General features: G+C 32.2%; 1 protein-coding gene across 50 annotated transcripts in view; it reads left to right on the top strand.

Annotated features, from left to right (window-relative positions):
- Positions 1-20,023, top strand: part of ADGRL3 (adhesion G protein-coupled receptor L3) — an 861,998-nt gene that overhangs the window by 819,884 nt on the left and 22,091 nt on the right. For all 50 annotated transcript variants that reach the window (XM_054683087.1, XM_054683094.1, XM_054683080.1 and 47 more), the window contains 3 exons: positions 1,135-1,303; positions 7,404-7,529; positions 14,128-14,224. In XM_054683087.1, coding sequence (XP_054539062.1) covers positions 1,135-1,303; positions 7,404-7,529; positions 14,128-14,224 — 392 coding nt within the window. The remainder of the gene's footprint in view (positions 1-1,134; positions 1,304-7,403; positions 7,530-14,127; positions 14,225-20,023) is intronic.

Below are 20,023 nucleotides of genomic sequence, written 5' to 3'. Positions count from 1 at the left end.
CTAAGACATTATAGTGGAGGATAATAATCTGCTGGAAAGAAATATGAATTTACCCTATTCAAGGAAGATGTGCTGGGAATAAAGAGGTTGGGCGTATAGCGATCTCTACTGATTTGGTCCTGTTCTCCCCTATACTTGGGAGTTGAGAAGGATTTCATTTCAGTTATGAGTCCCATCTGTTGCAAGAACATTTTATCTTGATATTCAATACATAACTTAACCACAAATATATGAATTTTGTTACCTGCTTATACTCTTGCAAATGACATCTTGGAGGAAACTAAGAGAATGGAGTGGGAGTGAGAAGTTGTCTTTTATTCTATACTACTCCGTTCATACCACCCCATCTTCATTCTCAGCTTCATCTTCTCCCTTGAGTTTACAGACACTTCAAAGAAATGAAGGTTCCCTGAGCCTTCAAAATTTTTTTCAACAAAGCTGCCAAATGACTGATTTCTAAAATCTACTACAACGTACCATAGAAGTGAGTGATCCAAAGCCTGAAGGAGAGTAGAAACAATGTTTCCATTAGAGTGGAACTATTTTTTCCATCTACTATCCCTCACGCTTAGTCTTTATAAGTATAGAATTAGACAAGTGGGGCTCATTAAATTCATACATGTACTTCAAATCCATGTATTTCCTCCTAATACGAGTTATATTTTTGTCAGTAAACAATAAAATTTTTGTGGAAAAAGAGGAAATTTTGAAAAAGCGAGGTAAAAATGTATCAGAAGAAGCACTAATAGAGGGAAATCAATCAAACAAATGTTACCACTGTGAGACCAGTGAAGACTAACAGCTTTATAGTCTGCTTTCCTGTTGCCATTCACCATAATTACACCTCATGCCATTTGCATATGTGCTTCAAATACATGAATAATTTATGGTACAAATCTGCTTTTGCTTAAATGAATTTCTGTGTTCATAACATTTTCATTCATGTATATATCTCCTCAAGCTTGAAAACTTGTAGTCTCATTAAAACCTTAAAGTACTTACACCACCTGTCTTACATTTTCTGTCAATAAAAGTTACTGTAACATTTTTTTCAGTGTCGTATTGTTGATCTGATATGGTTGTTAATTAAAGATCAATTATTTAATAACCCTTAATTTTCTCTTCTCTCTACAGGTCATGGGTTATAGGTGCAATAGCTCTTCTCTGCCTATTAGGATTGACCTGGGCCTTTGGACTCATGTATATTAATGAAAGCACAGTCATCATGGCGTATCTCTTCACCATTTTCAACTCTCTACAGGGAATGTTTATATTTATTTTCCATTGTGTCCTACAGAAGAAGGTAAGCTAGAATTCTTTTTTTTAAATATAAATGGCATACATTTCATGATAGCAAAGCAGCCACAACATATTCTAATATATTATTCTTGATATGTTTGTCTACAAGAAATAAAGATACTCATCTTTTATAACAGTAAAGCAAAACAAACACAAAATACAAGCATAATAGTTGGTGGGAGTGTCCAACAGTAAAAAACAATAAAAACATTTTCTGATTTAAACAGTGAACAAAAATTATTTTCTTATAGATTTGACTTTATAGTCTTTAATATTCCCATTGGTGGCCAAATGGATTTGTGTATTAGGAAGTAATTATTTTCTGAAAATGTTGTGGAGGCATGAGTTATACACACACACACACACACACACACACACACACGGATATATATCACAGTATAGGAAATATACGTGTATATGTGTATATATTTCTGTTTCTTCAAACACTAGTTTACATTAGAACATATAAATGTCTACACAGCTTATGGTAAAATAATATACATTTATATTTTTTGAATGAATGATGGAATAGTTAATAATGGTCTCTATATTTCTTTCCCTTAAAAGCATTTATTATGAAATCTAAGAGTTGAATTATTAGAATGCAATCTTTTACATGTATCTGTTTTTGCAAATGTTTACATTTGTAAGGACATAATATATATATAAATTTTCAAAGTTAATTTTAAACACTAAATATTTTTATTACTTTTTTTAAAATCCTCAGATTGATTTTCCAATCTCATACACTTTAACTTTATTTAAAATGTGGTCTCGATAGGTCCAGTCACAACGACCCCTCAGCCAGATTGCCTGGGTTTGAATCTCTGTTTTTCTATTTAAAAACTTATGTGACTTTCGGCAAGTTAATTAACCTCCCCATGTCTCAGTTTACTCATGTGTGACATGGAGGGGGTAAAAATAATTATAAAATATTCAAAGAAATGGCTCTGAAAATGAAATAGAAAATTATGTTTTAAAATTTGTGGGAAAGAAACAATAAGACTTATAATTTTTCTTTGGAAAACAAAGGAAATAAAAAGTAAAGATATCCCTTTCTAGGATTTTTAGTTTTAGAGACTGGTGGGACCAAAACAAGAAGTTGAAAAGAGTGTCCACTTGTCAAGATGGACAAACATAAAAGAAAACACTACTCTTTTTTCAATTTTAGATGGTGGTAGATATCTAAAATGTGTTGACATGATCGCAAATACAGAATAGAGTAGTAATGATGAGTCAGGTTTCTAAATGTAGGTTACAGAAAACAAAAGAGGTTACATTAGAATGGATGCATTCTAATCTAATTCATTAGAATTCTCCTTAAAAAGAGGTTGTTTTAAAATAGATGAATCCTGCTATAACAGGATATTTAAAAAAACAAAAACAAAATAAAATAGATGAACCCTCCAAATAATTAATATGTACACCCCCCAAATTACAGAAGCCTGCCTCAACATATGTTTATGTTTTACTCATTGCCCAATGGATGGGGTTGCCCCATGAAGGGACATAGGCTGATGAAGATTCAAACAACCTCAATCTACGATATTATAGTCCTCTTGGGTTTTGACATCCAACAGGAAGTCTGGGAGAGAGAGAGATGATTTTGTGGTTTGAAAGTGGTTCACATGGCTTCTACTCATTTTGTTTTTGTTATCAGATAGGGTTCTATCGATGGTACCACCTAAACTGCAAGGGAGACAGAAAAACATAGTATAGCTTTTTTAGTCAGAAAGAGAAGAAATTGGATATGGTGAAGAGATGGCAGTCTGCCACACTTAATGTATTTAAAGAATAGGAGACATGTAAATGGTGAGTGAGAATAGAGCTGTAAGGAAGAACGAGAATCAAGATGATACACTGAATTAAAGATAGGAGAAAACGTCAAGAAGAAGTCAGTGGTTGGTATTCTAAAAGACTTCAGAGAAGTCAGAGAGACTAAAACTTGAGGAAGATGTCTAGATTTGGATAGAAGAAAGCCATAACTGATGCTCAAGAGAAATATATGCAAAAAATGTGAGCAAAATCAGGAGATTAAGGAAAATGGTAGCATTTGCCCATGATAAAAAGGGAATATATTAGGTCGTTATGATCAGTCATAACATACTGAAGTATAGTAGATTTATTTGCCTGTCGTCTTTATTTTGTACATTAGCTGGAAATTTGGACCAACATAATTTTTAAATTTTATTTAAATTTTTTTTACTAACTCATTAAGAAGTAATTTTTAAATGTTAAAGTTAATTTGGAAATTTTCTACAAAGCAGAAAAGAAATTTTTGTACTTTACACACATTCTTTTGCTTTGAGTATTTTTTTATTAGCCAATGCCTCTTTCAGTTTTCCCAATATTAATAAAAATGTTATTTTAATTTTTCTTGTCTTAACATAAGCATATCACTGGAATAAGTAAGAATTGCATTTGGTACCCAGGTAGAGATTTTACATCTCAAGACCCTCAAACAAATAATTAGAGTTTTCAGTATATTTAACATAAGTTAAATTTTAAAATATATATGTCATCAAGTTCAATTTTGTGATTCATTAAAACAGAGTTCCGGAAACTGTGGCTCATGAGCCAAATTCATCCAGCTGCCTTTTATTTTTACAGCCAGGAAGTCAGGAATGGTTACTACATTTTCAATACGTAAAGTTTAAAATAAGTATATACACCCTATCCTTAATTTTGGCTCCTGAGTCAAAAAACTTAAAATATTGACTATCTGGACCTTATAGAAAAACTTGCCAGGCCCTGATTTTGAACGCTTATTTTCATGATTTACAATAACAAGTAATACATGTTGTTCTTTCATCCATTCTGTGTTTTGAATTTTAAAACTTTGGTCACATTTGTATTTGGTGTCAAGAATATGGGCCAACATCAGAAAATACAGAAAACGTATAATTATTTTTGGTTTTTATTTTGTATAAAAACTGTCATGTACTTGTCTTTGAAACTGAAAAAAAAATGTACTTTTTCTTTTAAGCCATCTGATTAAATTTCACTAATATGCCATCACTGGTATAGTTGCTTATATATTTTGATTAGAGAAATATGAAATATTTCATATTTGAAAATTGCTGTCTTATTGAATTATTTGTCGATTGTTTCAACTTACTCATAAAATTAAAATTTTTGTGTCTCAGTCTTTTTCTGAGTATGGATTGTGTAAACAGTTTTCCACTGGTCACATTAAAGTGGTCACTTTTACTTTTGTCATACATTCAAATATTTGATATATTCCCAGAGCTTCCACGATCATTTTATTTCTGATATGAGAAATATCAGAAATATTTTACTGGTAAGGTATATTCTCTTTCCTGTCTTCTATATTCTAGAACAGCATCACACTAAAATAGGATATCATCTGACTAGGGTAACTAAGATGCAGTGCCATGTGAAATAGTAGATCAGAATATGCAAATGATTGAACAATCAAATAACTGCTTTTTTGTAATCTAAAAAATGTTTCCTGGACATGGTCCATGTTATTTTTTTTCTTCTTTTTAAGACATATGCTTACCATTTCAAATCAAATCACAGCAAAATAAAGTCAGTATAATGATTCAGTAAGTAATGTAGCTAATGCGAGACTTGGCATCACCAAATATCTTGATTTTCTGGTTGTTTATATTATCGGTTCAGAACATTTAATCTTTGTTGGAAAATGCAAATAGCCCACGATGAATTATTGTGGCTTAAACAATATTGCTGATTTTGTAACAGGAGGGAGAGTGGTTCTCTTTCTCTCTTCTTTGCCTTTATTCCTCATTTTACTGAAATATTTGTTTAGGTTTACATCACTTCATTCAAATACCCTTTCTCATCTAGAAGGAAATATACCATTTTGCTGTGTACCTCAGGAAAATAATGTGGGATGTTGCAGGGGGAAGTTATGATCAAAGTTTAGGTTCTTAGAGATGCTTCATAAATCAGTAGAAATTACTAAACTATCATTGATAATGCTTACTTTTGGTTAGAGATTATTTTAAGCCTTCTCAAGTTCTAATTAAAGCATTTGTCCTCATTCTTTCCAGACACAAAGAAGGAGATAATTAATAGATTACTTTAATGATAATATTAGTAATATACAATGCCTGTGCTGGTCAGTGATTTCATGTTTCAAATGTGGCATCTTAGAGCTTTTTGTTCATAGAGCACCCATGAAGTTTAGATTTTTCTCCTAAGGCACATTGCTTGACTTTTCAGTCTTGTGGTTTACTCTCATTGCTTAACCCATTTCAATCTCCTCATCTATAAAATGAAGGTAATAGTTATTTTCAGAGTCATTTTGAGGGACATACCTAGCACAATTCCTGACACATAATAGTTAAAAAGTAGAAGTTTCTTCTTTTCACCCTCCCTACAGATGCATCATAGAAACACACATAACTGGCTACAGCCCAATTTCTTTTTTTAAAATACGCAAAATATGAACTGACTTGTAAACACTAAACAAAAATAATTATCTCTAATTCTAATCATTGATAAATGTAGCACAGAAGAGACTGGTTGCAAAACAAATCAATAGCATTTTAAGTACATTAAAAATAAGTAATTTTGCCATACCAGAGCAGAGAAAGGCCTTAAAGACCAGCACATCATAACCCTGTTTTTTCGTTCTATTCTTTATGGTGAGAATGCCTTTTTCTCCTCTTCTCCCCTATCCTTTATTTCAACTTCACTCTGTAAATTAATTCCAGCCACTCTTTTGAAGACTTTCTGGGAAGCCCTCTTCCCCAAGAAGCCCTTCTTGGCCTCCCACACCTACTTCCCGCAGGCACTCCTCTTCTATGCTTGAGTCACCTGACCCTATCTCTATCATTGTTCTTATCACATAATAAGCACTCAATAAACGTGAGTTCTTTGAGCAAATCTGTATATGTTCTGTCTTTAATTCTCCTATATCTTTGACACAATGAATTTTACAATGATAAGATGAAATGTTCCCATTTGGAATACTAAATTTAATGTATCATTTACATACCTTTTTTGCTTTTGATTCTAAATAACATCCCTTTTTAAAGCACATGTTCAAAACTTTGATTTAAATAAAATCTTATTTGAATATTACATTATCATAAGTTGTGGAAAAAATGCACTAATGCGAAATCAAATACATAAAGGCTTAAGAATAGTTTATATACATGATGTTGTTTCATAATATAAATTCCTGAATATATAATTGATATAATAAGATGTCCCTTTGTTGTTATTGGTAATAGATATGTGATTTAAGGCAGTTACTGTTTATTTTTATATGCCTTGTTCAATTAAATAGGCGGTAATAAAAATTTTAGACATGATAAAATTTTTACCAAAAGTTGATATATTTCTCTGCTTGAAAACATCAGCTAAAACTCTTCTTTTTCCCTGTAATTTTATACTACAACCAAGATTAAGTATTTAATCAAGAATGCTATAAAGTAATTATATTTCTCTGTGATTATTGAGTAGAACTATTTTGAAGGACAAAATTTACAATCTTTTGAATTTTTGTTCTCAATTTGAACATTTGATCTCTTTTAAGAGAAATAAACTTCAGAGAAATATAAATTTAGAATAAATGATTAGCCCAACATATTCATATTTTCTGTCTTTAAATATCTTTTCTCTGCTTTCTCACTTTCTCTGATATTTCTCTCTCTCTCTCTTTCTCTCTCCCCCACTTCTTACCCTACTTCCTCCACCCCACTCTCTGTAACTTCCTAAGTAGGCTTCTACCTAAAGAACAACAGCTACAATGCCCTTGCACCAACAGGCTACTTTATATCAAATTTATGAAGCTAAAAATAGTATCTTCAATGGGCTTAAGTATATGTTCTTGGAACTAAGAGAAAGTGCCACTATGATGTGATGGGAGGTGTGTGAGTGTGTGTGTGTGTGTGTGTGTTTTAAAAGGCTCCAGTTAGGCAAAATTTCAAGCTTGACAGTATGAATATAATTATGTTGTATTGTAAAATATATGCTGAACAGACTTTCTTACATCTGTAGGGCAAGGAAATAATTACATTATCTAAAAATAAAACTCACATACATTGTCTCCTTTTGTTTCTACCTGCAATGAATTACTTGCTAACAGAAGTTAATATTTAATTGGCTAGGTACGAAAAGAGTATGGGAAATGCCTGCGAACACATTGCTGTAGTGGCAAAAGTACAGAGAGTTCCATTGGTTCAGGGAAAACATCTGGTTCTCGAACTCCTGGACGCTACTCCACAGGCTCACAGGTAAACAATATTTGTTCACTGAAATGAAGTAATTCTTAACTATACCAGTTACTGTCCCTTATGATTGGAGCTAATTTCTAGCCTGTGTTTAACACATCGTTTGTTTTTGTTGTTTCACTGTGTCTCACATGGGAATGATTCTGACAGAAATGGAAGAAACTAAAACTGTAATAATATGATGAAATTTGAGTCTGCAAATTTGAAGTTTGCATAATAATGACTTCAGATTGTTTTCAGTTCAATAAATGCAGCAAGTAAAGAAAGGAATTTGCCATTTCACCCAAAATTCAAAGAAAGTAACATTTCATATATATAGAAATATGATATATTGATATGATTCTAATTCTTATAATTCTTCTAACTAGTATAATAATTATCACAAACTGACACAATTTACATATAATATGGTATGTTTAGTAAAAATAACTATGACTCAACTATATTATGTGCTGAGAAGTTGAAGAAAAGTCAGGGCAGTGAAGAATACTACAACAACATTATTAACATACCTAGTCTAAGCTCCACTCCCATTCGCCCAGCACTAGACATAGCAGCATAGTACCCTACCAGAAAAATTTTAAGCTTTTAGGTAAACTGTGTGCCATTTTTCCCAGGGCACAGTATCAGCTCAAAGATTATTACATAGAAATTTTAGCAACTCTTGGATGTTAAGATGAGCCAGTCAAATAAAAGACATAGAGTGGTGTAGGTCATGAGTGAGTTTGGTTCAAGCTAGCAAACTAGTATTATTTGTTTTTTGAGACAGAGTCTCACTCTGTTGCCCAGGCTGGAGTGCAGTGGTACAATCTCAGCTCACTGAAACCCCTTCCTCCTGGGTTCGAGCAATATTCCTACGTCAGCCTCCAGCCCCCTGAGTAGCTGGGACCACAGGCGTGTGCCACCATGCCCAGATAATTTTTGTGTTTTTTGTAGAGATGGTGTTTTGCCATGTTGGCTAGCCTGGTCTCAAACTCCTGGCCTCAAGTGATCCGCCTGCCTTGACCTCCCAAAGTGCTGGGATTATAGTTGTGAGTCACCCAGACTAGTGTGTGTTTTTAAGATTGCATGATTCAGTAGAAAAAAAAGGCATGTTTTCAGTGTTGCCAATTAAATTTTTCTGAGGAAGGCTTGAGTTTAAATTGATAAATAAACTTACAAATCAAGAATTAATTTTTCTTAACTCTTTTAGCTTAACCTATAAATCTAATTATTGTTTCATAAATTTGGTTATTTTATATAAAATAAGAGTGATTGCTTCATTTTTTATTTGATGGATCTTCAATTGGCTTGTAAACTTAATAGATTAAATTTCCCTAAATAATTTCATTTATATGCTTAGAAAATTTAATTTCTTTATACCTTTCAAATATCATTTATAAATTTAATATATCTGATTGTCTCAAACACATCAACTGTCAGACTAGTCATACACACCTAGCTAGCACTTGAACACAGTTATAAATTAATGGATGACCAGTGTTTTCATAAACAGTTTCCTCACCAATTGAATTTTAATCTTACAAATAAAACCATGTCTTTAATATCAATCTAATATTTCCAATTAAAATTTTAAAAACTAACATATAACTGTCAAAAATATCAGGCTATGTTAAATAATTTTACTAACCACAATCATGAAACTTAAATATAATTGCATGATTATTAATAATCTGAATTTGATTTATTTTTTACACACCACACTGAGGTTGTAAAGTTGCAAATCAGAAGAACAATTGTCCCAACTCAGATGGATGGAAATTTCTGAGTTTAGGACTACTAAATTTGCCAAACAGAGATCTGAATTTTCACATAAGAGTGGGGGCAGACCAGGATGATGCTTATAGCATGAGCCCCTTTTATAATTAATGCCTTTATTTTCAGACTCATAATCCCTTGCTCTTCCTCTTTTTGTAATAACTTTTTCCACGACTTTTCAATTGATATTGCTAAGATTCCCTATATCATCCAGCATGATTAGATCCCGCATGCTTTTCACATTACTGAGCTCATCAGCCACCATCCGATAGTCATTTTATTGACATATATCATTAATATTATAATAATATTTAGGAGTCTCATTTACTACTTTACGACAGAATTGTGCAATGTTTAGCAATACTTCTAAACTACAAGTTAAGGCAGTGCAGCTCAATGGAATAATAATAAACTCTGTGGGTGGGTATACCTTGTTTTGAATCCTGGCCTTGCCACGTACCAGCTATGACACAGAACAAGTTACTAATTTCATTGACACTCAGTTTTTCCATCTGTAAAATGGTGATAATAAATACTGACATCTTAAGTTGCTAAGAAGATTGAAGTAATATACACAAAACAGAATAAATAGTGGGTGCTCAATAAACGGTGGTTGCTACCATTTATTACTGTTGTTATTATAGAATATTATCATATATATTTTTAAGTTGTATCATATTTTTCTCCTTACTCTTGTAATTTGTAATATCACAATTCTACTCTTGGAAAATAATTTACATTTTTTCTTATACTTAATATAATACTAATTCTGATTAACTATGACCAGCCAAGCCTATGTAAGGTTATAGTTACTTAAATCTATATTATTTGTTTAGGTAAGACTAATAAATACATTTCCCACTAATTATGGCCACCCATAAGCAAATGCTAAAATATTGATATTAAGACAAAATTTGGGGAGTATGGATGCATCTTTCACATAAGAGCACTTCTAAAATAACTATCTCTATATATTATGATTTTTTATTTAGAAATATTGAGTGCCTCCTATATAATGCCATCAATCTTCTAATCTCTGGGGATAAAATGGTTAAAAGACATATAACTTCCCCTTGTGATCTGGAACTTTTATTCTAGTGTTGGGAGACAGAAAACGTATTAATAACAAACAACCCAACAAAAATATCAAATGGGAGAGCTGACGGAGAACAAAAATATGATGATGTCAATTAGCCAGGTGGCTACTTGGATTAAATGCTGGAGAAAGACTACCTTTGGAAGTGATACTTATGCCAAAGTCTGAGTTACAAGATTCTAAATGAAAGGAGAAAAGGAAATTCAGGGAAACAGAATTCTAAGTGAGAAAATGGCTAATGCAAAGCCTTTACGGTTTGGAGAACTTACAAAAAATATTGGCCAAAGTAGGTTAGAGGGAGAATGAGATAGAAAGTCAAGGAAAAAGGGAAGAGACAGATCTCTAGGTATGTGTAACAGTATGAAAATTACATTTTATTATGATTACTTTGGATAGCCAGTGAGATACTTTAGAAATGAAAGTGACAGGATATAATCCGCATGTAGTAAACATTATGTTGCTACATTGTGGATAATGCAGGGGATGATGGCCAAGACTAAAAAGTAAAAATCCTCTTCACCTCTTGCTCCTCCAAACTTACTTCCTGGTCCTAATCACTTATAAAAGTTTTATAATATGCATCAGTCACACAAACATATATTCACAGAAATGGGTGTAACTTTTTTTAAACTATGGACTGAAATAATATCTTTTGACTTTCTCGTAATTGTTTTGTCATTTATCTTTCATATATTTTATTGATTTTTAGATATATTTGCTTTTTATTATATAATATTTGAAAAATAAAAAAGTGAAATATGTATATGAAATATTGAAACATTTTAATAAGATGAACACCTGTGAACTCAACATCCAACCTAGGAAATAGAACATTTTCATTATGTTTTCCTCTTTATTTAACCTCCCTAACCAATCCCTATGCCTTCCTCCAGAAAGGCTCCTAAATTTTGTTTTTCCATTCCCGCAACTTATTCTAATCATTTCTCTCCTTCCAAAAAATCTTGTTCAGCATTCCTTTATTAAACCTTTGTTTAAAAATGGTATTTTATTGTGTGTAGTCTTCTCTGACTTGGGTTTTTCGCTCCCATATTCTGAAACCCTTCCTGGTTATAAGTGTGGCCTCTGTGCCATATACTATATACCTTTTCCTCTGCCTGCAATACTTCTCCTTTTTCTCCTTTTCCTCTTAAACTATATTTGGTATAGTGCAGTGAGTTGTTAACCTCCTGCACTCAGGAGCCAGATGACTGCATTCCAATGCTGGTTATAAGGTCTGTGCCATCGGACATGTTCATTAACTGCTGTGCTTCGGTTTTTCTAATGTATGGTATTACCTACCTCATGGAGTTCTTGTGAGGTTTTGATGGGTGAATATATGAAAGGTATATAGTATGGAAAAGAGAGCATAGAAAAAATTAATTTATATAGATGTATATGCACACACATGCACATATATAATATACATACACTATGTATGTATATGCCAAGTATATGTACCTCAATGAACAAAAAAGACAAAAATTCTGTTTTCATAGAGCCTCAAGCCTAATGCAGACATAAGACATTAAATATTAGACATTAAATGGATAGCTATTAAATATAAATGTAAGAAATAATTATATAATACATGGTATTATAGGAGATGTTAGTGACTGTTGGGGGAATGTAGTAGGGGAAAAGGGACTGAGATGTGATTGGATTGTGTGGGTAGCCTACAATTCTAAGTAGGGTGTTATACCTTCAGAAAAAAATATTTTAAATTTAAAAGAATAAAGGAATTATGCATACCTGTCTCTGGAGAAGAGCACCCCAGACAGAGAAAACAACCAACATTGCCAAGCTCTGAGGCACAAACATGCCTGGCATGTTAGAGAACAGCAAGGGGACAGGTGCAGCTAGAACAGACAGGGGAGATTAATAGGAGATGAGATAATGGGGACAGCTCATATAAATATCACCTAACAATAATAACTTCATCAACTCCCAGATAAAATGTTACTTCTTCAGTCTGCATTGTTCTCAGACTCCCTAGACAAGGACATATCCCTTAATATATGGTAAAAAAAAAAAATGGTATAATTGGTAAAAATCTTTAAAAATTCTGTAGTATAATGAATAGTCACAAAAGTATACAAAACATAAGTGTATGGCACAATTAATTATTACCACTTCCCAGGCCAAGTATTAGTATACTGAGAATACCTTGGAAACCCTTTGAACCCCTCTCAATCATTAAGCTCCAAACATAACCACTATCTTAGCTTTCAATAGCACATTTTAGTTTGCATATTTTGATACTTATTCACCTGAAATCATTTAGTACATACTCTTTTATGTTTTCCTTTGTTCCCAAGACATCTACATTACTGCAGGAGGCTATGAGCTTTTAATTTTCTTTGTTTTATATGATTTATAGTTTATTCATCCATCCTACCATTGACAGTCATTTTGGTTGATCATATTTCAGCTATAATATTTAATGACTATATGGAGATTTGTGGGCATATTGTACTTTTGCATTTATTTTTGTGATAATTTGACTAATCTGTTCCTAGTTTAACATCTCCATAAGGGTCAAGACATTTTGTGCTTACATTTCACATTTGTATCTTATAAGTTAGTATTTGGCAGGCAATAGAGGGTAATTAATATTTTTAATTAATTAATTAACCAACTAATAAAACAAATGTGAGAGACTGGCTCCCAACATTGTCCTTTCGTTTATTAGTTTTCTGTGTGTGTCTGTGTCTGTGTGTGTGTGCATGCACGCATTTGTCAACCTAGGGAAAATGTGATATACAACAATATTTCTGAAGAATAAGCATGTTTCAAGATTCATAAAATCACTTGTCTAATATTCTAAGATTGGTTACTCCCATTATTCAAGGAGTTCAAATGTATTTGGAACATAACCCATTGTAGGCATGGTTTCATAAGTAGTAGCAATGTTTCTTATAACTATTTCAGCCTTGGAAAAACTTCTGAAAATATTTTGTTTCTTCCTCACAAGATTGTTAATACTTTTTTGACCCATAACTCAGTAAACTGATATAACAGAATAAAAAAGAAAAAAATCCCCCAATGGAAAAAGTTTATAATATCTGACCCTTAGAAATTTGAATTTAAGAATGTCAATAATAATTTGAGAATTTTTAGTTATCTATAAAACTTCCTATGGAAGCAATGAATCAACTAACTTTATCTTCTTCAAAGAAAGAAAAGTCAGGATAGTTATGTAATTCCTAAAATTACATTGATCTTCCTCTAAAAGTTATGGAAAATTTAAGTTCAGTAGCATTTTAATAATGTTCTATTTTCTTTTCTTAGCAAACTCTTTTGCAAGATGCTGATTTCTTAAACTAAATCTTTTGTTAGAACTGGCAATTTAATGCATAGTTAAACATTCCCATTCCAATAAAAGTTATAGTAAAAATAATTTGTTTTACCTTGGAAATTAAAATTTTCTAATTCTGTCCGAAGATATATACCTCTGTATATATTCAACATATTTAAATTGGTATAGTACTTTACATTTATTTCTTTTTTCATGGTTATACTTATCTTTGGTATATAGGCATTTAGGAATACAGTTAATGAGAACCATGTATTATCATGAAAGTTATTTCTGATGTTCTCATGCTACTGTACTGCAAACATGTAGTTGTCTATTTGCCAAATGCTAGAAACAAAGGTCTCATATAATTATGACAGAAAATAAAAGAATGATTTGTGTGAAAATTCACTGCATCATGAGTTCATTTTCTTTCTGCCTTTTCCCCCACCCAGAGCCGAATCCGTAGAATGTGGAATGACACGGTTCGAAAGCAGTCAGAGTCTTCCTTTATTACTGGAGACATAAACAGTTCAGCGTCACTCAACAGAGGTAATTAGAAATAATTTTTCATATTTATTACTTTTCTGATTACTTTAAGAAGTCCTTAAATTCATTGCTTTATTTGCAACTTCTGAACCTGTTCCACGTGATAGAAACATTGTAAGAACATAAAACTTGGTTGAGTGTAGCAATGTGTTCCATTATTCATAAGCTGCTTTAAAAAAATCCTGAATTTTCCAGAAGTCTTTTCCAAAAGGAAATTAGAAAATAAAAAACTTTTTTTCCTAGTCATCTGCTGCTGCTATAAACTGGAGAGCTGTCAGGCCTCATTGGAAGCAGTGAAAATGGGCAATTATGTGGCTGTATAGTCGGCTAAGCATCATAGAGTTCCACATTGTCTTAGATATAAAGCAATTTCATAGTCTTTGCAGAAGTAAAAGTATACTGTCTAATACATACTTAAGGCAACCTGTGTACTTGGAAAAAATCACGTCTTAATATCTAAAAGCCTTATCTGGATAATATTGGATATTTAAAAATATAGGAGAAAGGATACTTTTGGGTATATTATGATTTTTGTGTATGTGCTTGTGGTTCAGTGCTCCCTGGGTGGCATTTAGATTTTTGAAATGAAGAAATGACGTTCCCTTAATCTATTGTTTTGTTTGTGGTTGACTTTTTTTCCTTGATCTTTGCATTCTCTCTCTCTCCCTTTCTCTGTCTCTCTTTCTCTTTCTCTCTCAACCTCTCTCTCTTTCTGTGTGTGTATGTGTGGGGATATGATTAGAATTCATTTTGCTGCAGTAAAAATGACTAGATGCAACATTTGTGGAGACTAAGAGGCTACTACAGTCAGCAATGGGAAATATTTAGAATATAGTTTTATCTGGGAAGGAGGCATTTGCATGAATTTAAGGTATTTTTATGATCGATATTATTATTTTGTATCCCCAAACTAGAATTATTATTTTGTTTTTAACTTATTTCTGTTAGTTTTTTGTTATATTTTATGCTACTTAGGAAGAAATAATGTAATAATTATGGCTTATGATTCAGAAAGATTCAGATGCTAGTACTCTCAATTATTTGTACTCAAGTAAGTTTCATCTTATCTATATGAAGAAGTTAGGACGGGCAGTGTCAAAATTGAATTTGATGCAGGGATCCATGTTTTAATATAATCTTAATTGAGTTTCATGTGTTATTTGGGGCAACAATATAGTAACTATAAACTAGTGATGATTTAAAATTATCTACATCACTTTTTCTTGATTAGTAAGAATAGTGAGTGAGAATATTCCTCCAAATACGAAGAAAATGTATTAAAATAAAAGAGCTACCTCCTGGTATTTTGTTTCGTTATTAGTTTGTTTTTATTGGCTAGAATATATTAATTTAGACAATATCTCTCAAGTATTCTTATCTTTTTCAATTTAGTTTTAATGTTTAGTTTGTGAAAATTTCTTTTAATATGAGTATTCTAACTTTTTGACATTACTTTTAAATCATAAAGAACAAATTACTTACAAACGCCTCCATAACCTAGGATTAATTTGCTTACATATGACTGATTTTCTGTATTCTTTAAACAATTCCATATATAAGAAAATTTACTGCATGTTCCAAGAAAGAGAACTGTCCTTACCTATCAGATTTATTGATAGAACTATCTTTCATTTAATGATCCCGGAAGCCATTGAATAATTATTGATTAAACAAAGAATGAGGTAATATGATTTTAATGATGAATTGTATGTATATTAGGATAAACAAAATATGTAAAATTATTTTGTCTAATATTGTTGTCTAAATTCATGTAAAGATAGTAAGGTGTGTCAGTTCAGTAAAAACTGCTATGAATGCAAACTATTTATGGGCTTAAAGTTAATCACTATATAACGCTACTAGTTTCTTCCTTTTTAATTGCTTCTCAAGAATTTAATCAACTTTGAATATAGTGATTTGTGGGTAACTGGATCAATTTGAAATATATTTAAAGGAAATAATATTAGTTTATATTGGCCAGTCATATGTTTAAGTCTGTTTATCAAAATCTCTAATTTTAAAAGATATTTCATACAGCTGTTAAAGGAAGGGTATACAATTTCTTGTGACATTGAATAAATTAATTTAATGATGACTTTGTGTAGAGAATTAAATTGCATTTATAATTTAAAGGGTGCCCAGGTAGTGATCATTTCATCAGGATATATATTCTTCCTTTCACTTAAGTGACTTTATTCGTGCTAGAAATCATAGTGATCTTCATTTCCTGGATTAATTTCTTAGTCCCCATCAAGTCAGAAACTCCTAGTTTTATTCTCATCTTATTTTTTTATCTTACATGAGTGGACTACTTGAAATTTTATTTCTTCATATTATGTCTCTGAAGATAGTCTTTAACCTCCTTCTTTAATCTTGTCTTATTTCCCAGGGTCCTATCTTCCCTGCATTCAGGCGTGTGTATCATATTTAGGTAGGTGACATCGAAGATTCATCTTTTCAGATAAACAGTCACCTAAGCAACATAATTATTCACTTCTGTTTATTCAAAAGATTATATTCTCTATTACTAAAATAAAAATCTAGATACTACATCTTTACATCTTCATATATTCTAACTTCCCCTTTAGTTTTTTATAGATAGTGTTTTTTTTTTTAAATTCAGACTCCATTTTCCTTTCTTTGTAAGTTAGATGTATTGAATCTCTTATTTTTGTCTTTAAGATAGTTCTGACCCTTGAAAATGAGAAGCTGTTGTCCAAAAATTAGTCCTATTTTTACTTTAGGTTTTCTTCCCTGTTCATTCCACTGGTCAATTCATTAAAAGAGTATTATTTTAAAATTTTGTATGTCTTATCATCTATTCTTACAAACAAGAATCAATCATTATCATCTTTAGGATCCATTAGGAATAAAGAATACATCATGCAGTGTAGAACTACTTTTCAATGGTATTTATTTTTTTAAACCATCTCAAATATTCTGTTCTTGAATCAGCTTGTTGTATCATAAGTATGAGATTACCTTTCTAGATTTCCCAATGTGATAAATTTGATTACTATTGGGATTTTACTCCTTGGAAGCATGTGAAACCTTGGAAGATTTATTGATATAATAATTTTCAATGAGTATATTAATTCCTTTATATTCTTTTTGGAAGTTTGTTGTTTCATCACTTTATCTCTTTAAAATCTTTTATTAAAATTGTACTTTGAATATCTATAAATATGAAGGTGTTTCACAAAATGTTTTCTGTACATTTTCAAATATTTTTCTCCAGCCAACTTGTTTGGCACAATGTTACACACTTAGACAAATTCAGAATTCCTTGAGGCCATTAGGCCAGCACTACTATCAAGTTAACTAGCGATCCAACTACATACACAAGTAGAAGGAGCTTTAGAAGAGCTGTAAGGTGATGGTTGATTATAGAGAGTTTCAACAAAGATGAACTCTAGGCCAGACCCAAGTTTTTACAAACTCATAGGACTTCAGGATGGTTTATTCATTGGTTCATTTAAATATTTACTATTTTGCTCATACCTTGAAGGTGTAGTCCGCACTCAATCCCCAGTCTCCTCCCAGGGCTGTTGGAAATCTAATTCAAATCTCTAGTAACTCCAACTTTCTGGTGGTGGTGGAAAGGACTTGTAGCTAGAGTAGTCTTTGCCACCCATATCTCCTACCAATAATTTCTGCAGGTCAAATCTTATCTTGAGCTATTTATCTATTTATTTACTTTTATTTATTTTATTATTTATTTATTTATTTTTGAGACAGAGTCTTGCTCTGTTGCCCAGGCTGGAGTTCAGTGGCATGATCTCAGCTCACTGCAACCTCCATCTCCCCAGTTCAAGCAATTCTCCTGCCTCGGCCTCCTGAGTAGCTGGGATTACAGACACACACCACCACACCCGGCTAATTTTTGTATTTTTAGTAGAGACGGGGTTTCATCATGTTGGCCAGACTGGTCTGGAACTCCTGACCTCGTGATCCACCCGCCTTGGCCTCCCAAAGTGCTGGGATTACAGGCGTGAGCCACCACGCCCGGCTATTTTTATTTTTTTGAGCCAGGGTCTCCCTCTGTCACCCAGTTTGGAGTGCAATAGCATGATCATAGCTCAGTGAAGCCTCGAACTCCTGGGCTCAAGTGATCCTCATGCTTCAGTGTCCTGAGTAGCTAGAACTAGAGGCTCCCACACCATTTTCTTTTTTTTTAACTTTTTTTAGGGATAGGGTTTTGCCATGTTGCCCAGGCTGGTCTTGAAGTCCTGGCCTCAAGCAATCCTTCTGCCTCAGTCTCCCAAAGTGCTGGGATTACAGACAAGAGCCTCTGTGCCTAGCCTTGAACTATTTAGATTAACAGTACCTCTAAAACTTCAGTTTGATCCAAAAATGAAATGTTTACTGAGACATTTCCCCTGACAGTGGCATGAATTGTTAAATATTTCTACTTTTTTATTAACTCTATGTAGAAATTAGGATATTTTCTGAAATTAGGCTTTATCTTATTGTAAATATTATATTTGTTAGGCTTTATGTCATCATAAATATTTTAGCTATTGGCTTTATCTCATCATAAATATTATATTTTTCATTTTCTTTTTATTTAATTAGTTAGAATGAGGTTAGAGACTTCCATTTGAAAATCAAGTTTTGCTAAGTAGCTCTTACCAATATGGATCTTTGAATCACAAAAGAATGCCCCATTCCCACCCCAGCCCTGAAGTTATTGTAAAAATATTCAATTTGAGTGGTAGAATTAGAAAAAAGGGCATTTTGTTTTCTTCTGGAATAATTGCTTGGCTAACATCATGGGTTTTTATTTTTCCCTGATCTCCTTTCCTCCATCTTGTCAACCTCCCACACAAGTTAATTTGATTTAGATTTTTATGCATAGAGATCTGACTAGTAAGGGTATATTTATTTAAGCCAAATTTAGTTGTTATATATAGGAAGACTGATCTGTAGATGTGTGGCACTTATTTATAAATGCTGATGGATTCTCTTTTCAGAGTTCAGACCTTTATTAATCTGCAGAAGCATTCTCAGTAAATATATGTAATTGGTAAAATTGCGATTTCCTATGACAAGGGATTTATTTTCATAGATTTTTAAGGGTAAATTTTGGCTCGTAGCTAGTGGCATTACTACCTACTGAAAAGTGACCCCACCTGTTAGGAGTATGGTTGATAAAGAGAGGAAAGATGCTGCTATCAAATAAATATTTGCAAGTAGTTGACCTACTCATTTTAGTTTTGCATTAATAGTCCTAAGAATGGACACCTGAGTTTTAATCCAGAGACCTCTGGCAAATTGCTTAACTTCTCAGGGTCTAGGCAATAGGTAAATAAATAGTTGTCACTTCAGAAGGTCCTTGAGAGGAGTAAATGAATATATTAATATGTAAATTGCTTACAACAGGGCCTGAACGTAATTATTATTATTGTTTTATTCAGAAGTTCACTTATACTTTCTAAAAAATGAAAACTTGTCCTTGCTAGTGCCTTCAAATAATCAGATATTAAAATCCATCATTCACTACCAAAGTTTTGTTTTCATTTTTATTTTGCAGCGGTGGGAAGAATGAAGTGGTTAACTGAATGCCAAGTAAAATAAATAATAATAGATTGTGCTACCCTGGAGGCTAACAAAAAAACAAAATAATAAAACTGAATTGTCACTTCTAAATTAGAAATTAAATGCACATTGCATCTGCTTATTTGTATTTCCCACTTTTGATTTATAACCATGTTTTAGCATCAAAGAAATAAAGGTAATATATTTCTTCTCCCTACCTTAGATAATAACATAAGCAAACACTGCCTTCACTTTTCTTCTAAG

This window comes from Pan troglodytes, chromosome 3 (genome assembly GCF_028858775.2).
Source record: "Pan troglodytes isolate AG18354 chromosome 3, NHGRI_mPanTro3-v2.0_pri, whole genome shotgun sequence".
In the NCBI taxonomy this organism is placed as follows: Eukaryota; Metazoa; Chordata; class Mammalia; order Primates; family Hominidae; genus Pan; species Pan troglodytes.
Note: the sequence above shows the minus strand (reverse complement) of the source record. Positions and strands in the feature narration are given on the sequence as shown.